Source organism: Nannospalax galili, unplaced genomic scaffold, assembly GCF_000622305.1.
Source record: "Nannospalax galili isolate Female #2095 unplaced genomic scaffold, S.galili_v1.0 scaffold186, whole genome shotgun sequence".
NCBI lineage: Eukaryota > Metazoa > Chordata > Mammalia > Rodentia > Spalacidae > Nannospalax > Nannospalax galili.
The window spans coordinates 2,681,515-2,690,707 of record NW_008358774.1 but is presented as its reverse complement, the minus strand read 5'-3'; the positions used below and the strand labels follow the sequence as shown (position 1 = coordinate 2,690,707).

At 38.7% G+C, this 9,193-nt stretch overlaps 1 protein-coding gene across 1 annotated transcript; it reads left to right on the top strand.

Moving 5' to 3' along the window:
* The first annotated feature begins 3,921 nt into the window (after positions 1-3,921).
* Positions 3,922-8,560, top strand: Smim28 (small integral membrane protein 28). The gene is made up of 2 exons (XM_029558131.1): positions 3,922-4,032; positions 8,201-8,560. The coding sequence occupies exons 1-2, from the start codon at positions 3,922-3,924 to the stop codon at positions 8,558-8,560; spliced, it is 471 nt and encodes a 156-aa protein (XP_029413991.1).
* The last annotated feature ends 633 nt before the right edge of the window (positions 8,561-9,193 follow it).

Sequence of the window (9,193 nt, the reverse complement as noted above, 5' to 3'; positions counted from 1 at the left end):
TCTGCAGTATTGCACAACACATACATGCAGGCAATACATTCATACACATAAAATAAAAATAATAAATAAAATTTTTTTTAATTAATTGGAGGGGGTGCTGAAGAGATGGCTCAGTGATGAAGAGCCGTGGCTGGTCTTGCAGAGAACCTGGGTTCATTTCCCAACACCCACATGTCAGCTAACAATCATCATAACTCCAGTTCCAAGAAATCTGATGCCCTCTTCTGGCCTCCATGGTCACTGCACACATGTGGTGCCTTTACCTACAAATGCAGACAAAACACTCATACACATAAAATAAATAAAATTTTAAAATAAAAATTAAGTAAAAAAACAAATTTTGTTCTTTGACAATTTCATATATGTATACGATGTGTTCTCATTACCACCCCTCTTACTTCCCTCCCACCTCTGTCAGCCCCCTTCTCTACAAAACCTTTCCCATTACTCATGACTTGTCGTTTTGTGTCCCACAGAGTTTAACTAGGGCTGTCTCTGTGACTGTATTAGTCACTTTCCTGCTGCTGTGATAAGACACCATGACCAAGGTAACTTATAGTAGGAAGAGTTTGTTTGGCTTATGGTTCCAGAAAAATTAGAGCAGTGGAATCTAAAACCAGAGGGTTTTAGAGTGGAATGTGGTGGTTTGAATGAGAATGTCCCCCATAGGGTTCCAAGAATTTGGACATTTTGTACCCAGTTGGTGGCACTGTTCTGGAAGGTTTTAAGAGGTAAGGCCTTTCAGGAGGAAGCACATCACTGGGGGCAGGATTTAAGAGTTCTTAAGCCTTGCCAGATTTCCAATTGCTCTCTGCTTCCTGTGCCTACTTTAAGATGTGATCACTTGGCTTCTGCTCCAGCCACCTCCTGCCTCCCCTGCCATCACAGGCTCTAACACTCTGGAACTTTAAGCTCAAACTCTTCCTTCTATAAGTTGCCTTGTTTGTGATGTTTTATCACAGCAACAGAAGTGACTAATATAATGACCATTGGTTTAGAACTATTCATTACAGCGTAGTGGGCTCACAAATCAGTATACAACTGGTTATAGTTGTTTCCCTCTCTCCCAAAATCAGTTAGTTGCCAATAATTCAGCCATAAGTAGTAGGTCCCTGTGAATGGTTTCTCCATCAGAGCTCACTGTTGGGCTGACCCAACTTGTGTAGGCCAATGACAGCAGGCAAAGTTGCTGTGAGTCCATGATAGGCAAGGCTATGTCATATGCTTAGCAGATCACAGTCTTCACCTGTCTTCTGGTTCTTTCACCCTTTCTGCCCCCTTTTCCACAATATTTCCTGAGCCTTAAGAGGGGATGGGATAAACATCTAGTTTAGGGCTGAGCCCTCAACCATCCTTTATTCTCAGCATTGTGTACAGCCATGGGTCTCCGCATTCACCTCCACTCACAGGAAAGAGAAGCTGTTCTGATTAAGTGGGGGAGTAGCCTTTGTTTGTGGCTGTAAGCATAGATACTTAGAAGGCAGTTTGAGGATATGTCAATTTAGCTAAGTAGCAGTAGTAGGTACCCCTCTGGGGCCACACACACACACACACACACACACACACACACACACTTGCACAATTTGTTTCTCTTGGTCCTGGAAAAGCAAGAAGCTTTGTTTGATTCGTTCTCTGCAGAAGGGTTGATGTTATAGATGTATATTTAATGTTTTTAATCCATACTGCCAAGTTGCTTCTCAAGAGATGAAGATATTTAAATAAAAACAGATAAGATAGAACAAGATGTCCAAGTTGAGGTCATAGTATTGGAAAAGCCACCGACATAGAAGAAAGCAAAATAATATATAGGTTGCTGGATATTTCTGACAGAGAGATTCAAGTTTTTTTTAAAAAAACAAAAAACAAAAAACAAAAAACAGAAGCATATCAATGAACAGGGAATCATTTTGACTGAAAACTCTAAAGTAAGTTTACTCTATAATAAAGGATGAAATTCAAAAGACTTGAACACTAGGATACTGTTCTAGTTAGTTTTCTTTGCTGTGATTAAATACTCTGACCAAAAGCAACTTGGGAAGGAAAGGGTTTATTTCAACTTAGACATCCAAGTAACAGTTCATCAGCCAGGTGTGGTGGCACATGCCTTTAATCCCAGCACTCAAGAGCCAGAGGCAGGCGGATCTCTGTGAGTTCCAGGCCACTCTGGTCTACATAGTGAGTTCTAGGCCAGCTGGGGCTACAGGAAGACTCTGTCTCAAAAAGTCCAGAAAAACAAACAAAAAAACAAAACAAGCAACAGTTCATCACTGAGGAAAGGCAGGGCAGGAAGCTGGAGGCAGGAACTGAAGTAGAGACCATGGAGAAACACTACTTACTGGCTTGCTTCCCTTGGCTTGCTCAGCTAGATTTCTTATTACAACCTAGACCCACACTGCCCACAGTGGGCTGGGCCCTCCTACATAAATTAGTAATCAAGAAAATGCTTCACAGACATGCCCTTGGGCCAGTCTGAAGAGGAAATTCCTCAGTTGAGGTTACCTCCTCACAGGTGATTCCAGTTTGGGTCAAGCTGATAATAATAATCAGTGCAGATACTCAGTAAGCAATGGGAAACCTAGTGAAAACTTATACCACAAGTAAATTTTGAAAGAACCAAGTTCTATGAGAGGGCAGTTGTCTTTGAAAAGGTAATGAAAGCTATGGGTCCCCCCCCACCCCAAACTGTGCCTATCTACAAAGTTTGATGAGTCTACCACTCCCTGAAACTTACCCATAATGGACCACCATGGGTCAGTAGATGACAATTCTAGTTAAGGCAAAAAAAATTTTCAAGTTAATAAATATCATTTCAATACATAACAATCACTCAAATTCAACCACTGTCATTGCTATGGTTTGAATGTATCTCCTTCCATCTTTAGGTAGTGCCAATGTGATGGAATTAAGAAGTGGGCCTTTAAGAAGTAATTAGGCCATGAGAACATCTCCTTCATGAATGAGATTTAGACTCTTAGGAAGGTTTCCTACAGCTTTGATTAACCCGCACTTCTGTCTTCCACCATGTTAGGACCTGTCAAGCAGCTCCTCAGCATGCACCAAGTGCTAACACTTTGATCTTGGACTTCTCTAATTCTGGAGCTACAGGAAATGAACTTCTGTTCTCTATAAGTTATACACTCTTAGGTATTCTGTCATAACAGCACAAACAGACTTAAGACAATGTTTTAAATGTTAAATAACACATATCTGGAATTAAATATCCCAAATTTAGCCAGTAAATGTTCAAACTGAAAGCCTCTTATTTTAAACTTGCTATCAGTATTAGTATAAAGTTCAGAAGACAATCTGAACGAAGACTATTAAGATACCAGTAATTTGATTTTTTAAAAATCACATCAGCAAACATTCCATCCAAACAATCTAAGCTATTGTCTGCCTGGCTTCAGTACAACTTTATCATTAGGCATTTTTCATCTAAATAATTCAGTAAAATATTATTAATGGGTCTTTGCTTCTCCACCAAATAACCTTTTGCTGCTCTGTACTATAGAATCCAGAAATTATTAAAGAGAATTCAGCCTGGATAGTTTTTTTTTTTAATCAGATATGCCTCTGGAGAAGGGAAGAAGGAGGGTCTTAGTTATATCTAAATACAAACAGCTCCGTACTTTGTAACAGTGTAATGCAGGAACTCCCCACCTGAAATCTATTCCATCTCTAATAACACCTTCCAACCCCTCTGGTGAGAAAGGCCACAAAAGCAAATCTAGAGGCACTGAGTTTAAATATAGTCAGTCGGGAGAGGTCCCTCTGCTTGGATGCTTTTCCCTGTTGCCACTCATCAGAAGACAAGTTTATCAACACACCCACCCTGGATCCATGCCAAGCCAAGAGCAAGCAGCATTGTGAAGATCTGGGCAGCAGGGTGGAAGGGTGGCCAGGGCATCAGCTGATGGAAACATGCGGAGACTGCTGGGCAGCAGCTGGAGGAAGTTTGGACATGCTGGCAGGGGGTCATACGAGTGGTTAACCAGCGAACCAAGCTTGCCTCTTCTGGAGACCCAGCTGCAGGTCTGTATCTATGACTTCAGCCTTTCTTCCCTCCAAGTATCTTGATCAGATTTGTAAGCCAACAATGCCTGTATTTTTTCAGATCTTAAAACTTGGAGCCACATTTTGTTTCCTTGATATGAGAAAAATATGAGTTCAGTGGTGAGCATAGTCCACAGGAAATCACTGGAAAGTTAGGGGCAGGGGGGTTGACAATGATACATTCAAGTAAAACCTGGCACAAATATACCTTAGGATTATATGGATGATATCAAAGAACACCTGAGGCTAGGAGTAATCAGTTTTTTATGCCCTTGTGTTTTAACCTTGTTCTTTGCTCCATAAGCAATGTCAATATTATATATACAAAAATAAGAGGTTCCTTTTGGTCCTTTGCTGTGTCATGAACACTATATCAAGAGTTCACAGAAACCAAGCAACTTCAGGAAGGAGAGCAGGGAGTTAAAGAGGTTTTCTCTCTCACCAAGAAACAGAGCTGCTTTGTCTTGTCTAGTAAATCACCAAAGGAGCCTCAATCTGGGCAACATTAAAGAAAAATATTTGCAGAAAACTAAAAACAAAGAATGCTATAATCAAAGGATAAATGAATGATATGCTGACCACACAAGAAAGGGAAATAAACCTCTTACCTTGTTGTCTAGAAATTTAACTGTAGTGATTAGTGTTTTAAAAAACCTCTAAAACCAACATTTACAGAAAAAATTAGGATATAGAAATATAGGTCTTTCAACAGTCATACCTTGAATTCAGTGTTTTTCTAAAATACCCCTTGAATAAATATAAATATCAGAAAATTATTAAAAGAAACAATTAGAGTATTTGGACAAGAATGATATCCTCTCTGTATTAAAAATACCCAACAACTTTAATCATTATAGCATAAATAATTAAATAAACAAATAATACATTTGCTCTGTAACTGAAATTTTCTTAACTGGAAAAATAGAGTTCTTTGTCTCAAGAAATTGTCCTATTCTTCTGTCTTAGATAAAAGACTTCTAATGCTACTTAGTATTCAGACAAATTTAATCAACCAGTGAAATGCTGATTTCAGCCAAGAATATGTTATTTCTCCTTTCCTAGAGTTTTGCATATATTTATAATATAAAACATAGCATCATTGAGAATAGGCTCTATTACATAAAACATTTAAATAAAATATTAAATATCTCTATACTCAGTGCATATTAAATTTATCAACCATACTAGAAAATTTTAAATTTGATGGCCATAGTTGCTCAGAAATCATTACCATTTGTGTTCTTCATATAGAATAAAGGGAAAAACACATTGTGAGAAATGGTTCATGTTTACTGGAAGTGAAGTTATTGTTTTAAAAGATATAGTAGTTTTAATGTATTTAATGATTAAACAAGAAAGAGAAAAGAAATTATAGTTAAATTTTTTTGTTACTCCAACTTGATTTCTTATTTCAATAAATTCATTTCTACTTTGATGTATTCTTATACTTTTGTAATCAAAAGTTCTTATTATGTCACAATAGATTTTTAAGTAAATTACTCCGATGTTAAATTAGATTATTTATGAGAAGACAGAAGAAATTCCTAACTTAAAAATACAGTAATTATACACAAAATATATTACAATTTTTTCATGAAAAAGTATTAAAATACAAAATTAGGTAATGCTAGATTTTGTGTTCACTATATGTTCTAGCCTTATCAAGAAATTTCTCAGTTTCTTCTGGCTGTCTTCAGTATTTTTTTAGCAATTTTGACTATTTAAATCCCTTGAAACATGATCATAAATACTATTCAGCAATATTTATTTATTTATTTTGGTCTTTTTGAGACAGGGTTTCCCTGTAGCCCCAGCTGGCCTGGAACCCACTATGTAGACCAGACTGGCCTCGAACTCACAGAGATCGGCCTGCCTCTGCCTCCCAAGTGCTGGGATTAAAGGCGTGAGCCACCACACCTGGTTTGTGGTTTTATTTTTTGAGACAGGGTCTCCCTGTAGCCTGAGCTGGCCTAAAACTCACTATGTAAATGAGGCTGGCTTCCATCTCATAGAGATTCACCTGCCTCTGCCTCCAAGTGCTAGGATTAAAGGTGTGTGCAGCCTCCCCAACACCCATTCACTAATAGCTTTATACACATTAATTGGCTTAATTCTCTTGCTAATCCTCAAAAGCAGAGTCATAATTCCCATTTCAGAGAGGGGAAAATTCATATCCAGAGAAGGCAAGTGACCTCTAAGGTCACAGAAATGATAGAATTTAAAAAATAGCTGTTAATCCCAAAGATCACAGTCAATCCCAAAGATCACCCACTGGTGTCTGTTTCTCAAGAAGGTCTTTGATTTTCATGCTGCTTAAGCCAAAACATCTTATTAAAATATTTTAATTACTTTTATCTTATGTGTATGAGTGTTTTATACACATGTATGTAAGTGCACCACAATGGATGGTTGTCAGCCACCATATGAGTACTGGGAACCAAACCTGGGTCCTCTGGAGGAACAGCAAGTGCTCTTAACTGTTGAACCAACTCTCTAGTTCTAAACCAAATACCTTAATTCATATCTTACCAAGAAAAAATAACTGGTAGTATAAATACTAAACAAACCACCTGATTCTGAGTCAGAAAACACACAACCGTGTAAAGTCTTTAGGGAGTAAAAAAGATTATTCAAGCAAAGCAACATGAGGTGAATCATTCTCTTAGAGAGCTGGCCACCAAAACATTTGTCTTTTCCACTAAAGTCAGATAGAACTCAAAAAACAAAAAATAAGAAACAGAAACTTCCAACTCTATTTCTATTTTTATGTGTATGCGTGTATTGCTTGCATGTAGATAGGTGCACCAGTGTCCTGCAATGCCTACAGAGATCAGAAGAGGGCATCAGATCCCCTGGAACTAGAGTTTCCAACAGTTGTTAGCCACCATGTGAGTGCTGGGAATCAAACCCAGGTCACTCTTAACCACTGAGCCATCTCTCCAGTCCCAGCTCTTATGTTCAGCATTATGCTTTATTTCGAATAGGCAATAAAAAGCTCAATATTTTATCTATCCTATTTTTTTTTTCTTTGCTTATTTAAAACACACTATAAGGCTTTAAAATATTTTTATTTCCTATGGTAGCAGATACTGTTTGCATTTTTACTTATGCTTTATATGATAGAGAAACTTTTTAAAATAATTCCTTATTTCTTGGTAGCTATTTTTTAAAACAATATGCATGCAATCAAAACAGTATTTTTTATGCTGTCTTTCAAATTTCCTATTGAAGCATCAACTTGTGACTACTATATTATTTTTTCCATCAGGAACCATCATTTTTTTCTGAGCTAATACTACAAAATTAAAACTTTTTGGGTTGCCTAGGAATTTATATATAATTTACTTTGTCTGTCTGTTTGGAGGCAGAATCTCATGTACCCCAGGCTGACCTTAAACTTGCTATGTAACCAAGGCTAGCCTTCTACTCATGATCTTCCTGCCTCTACCTTCCTAGGGCTGGAATTACAGGTCTCAGTCACCATGCTGGTTTATGTGTAATTATTTTTCCTTAACATTTCAAAAACTTTCAGGTCATAGGTAGTGATACATAACTGTAACCCCAACACTCAGGAGGCAAAGACAAGAGAATCACTGCAAGGTCAAGACCAGTCAGGGCTGAGCAATCCCCCTCAGAAAGTAATTGATTAATTAATTTTAAAAAGTCTATGTTTGTCTTGCCAATATTACAGAATCAGATGTATGATATTATAAGTTTCATGGCAGCTATCAAATCAAAACTCAAGAATTATTTAATAATTAATTATTATTATTAATGTGGCATTAATACATGCCTATGTGAGATTTTGTTCCAGAATTTAAAAAGAAGTGTTGTGTGAGGCAATAAAACTCTATTAGTTTAATTCTAAATGAAGTAGACAAATAGTAAGAGTTCCAGGGAAAGAATGAGTCATGGACTTACCAACTAAAATTGTCCTCATATTTTTTTTACCTTGGTGGAAATACTGTTAACCTATCAATGTGTGCTTGAGAGTCTGAATTCACACTTCACCAAGTTAATTCACTGTATTTCAACTATGATAACGTTCATTGGCACAATGAATAACGATAGTGAATTTGACAAGATGTAGAATCTTCCTCAAGGGTGCCTTTACTCATCTCCTAACTCGTTTCATCACGTACCCCAGGACACCCAGCAGGTCAGCTCCACCCAAGCGGATGTGGAACCTTTCCTGTGTATCCTGCTTCCCGCCACCATCCTCCTCTTCCTGGCCTTCCTGCTGCTCTTCCTGTATCGCCGCTGCCAGGCGCCTTGGGCTCAGGGCCAGGTGTTCAGCATTGACCTCCCAGAGTCTCCACCTGGAGAGGTGACAGATCTCCTGCCAGGTCTGCCCTGGGGCAGTGAGCATGACGTCCCCTACTCCCCACTGCCAGTCTTCCAGACCCAGTGCTCTGCCTGCCTGCCGCCCTCCTACGAAGAAGCCACCAGGAACCCTTCTGGGAAAGAGGTCCTGGACATAGTGCCTCAGAGTGAAGGGTCACCCTGATCAGACGAGCAACAGCAAGCCGCTGTGGAAACCCTTCAAAACATGCCTTCAGCCCTCAACAAGCCTGGCAGGGAAAGAGGAAGAAGGCCATCCAGACCCCTACCACCCCTACACCCCACACCACCACACCCGATACCTCTAGCTGGTGGGGAACTTTCCAAGTATCAATCTGATTAACCCACTTTTTAGTTCCTTAAGGAAGAGTTCCCCCAAGTCCTTTAAAGATAACTGAACTCCCCCAACACCTGTAAATCCTCCAGAAAAGAAAGTTCTGTATGTGAGAAAAGAAAAGAAAAAAGGAATAGAAAAAAAATCAGATTACTAGTAAGCACAGGAACTTATTCTGAAAGAATAGAAAAAAAGCTGGACCAGCCAAAGGCTTCTATTTTTGCCACTAAATGAAGCTTTGCTTCTGAATCAGTTTTTTCAGGGTCTCATGGCACTACCTCTGTGTGACTCCTTCAAGAAGCATAGAGAGTTCTAGAAGAAGTAAAAGACATCTCTAGAGTTCCAGTGTGTTATAGGTTGGACCCCGAATAAAAATCACCAACATCACTTAATTGAAAGCAGCAAGGTAAAATTTTTTATTTACGGCCGACCAGGCTGTCTGTGTCAGGAACAGAAGCAGCCTTG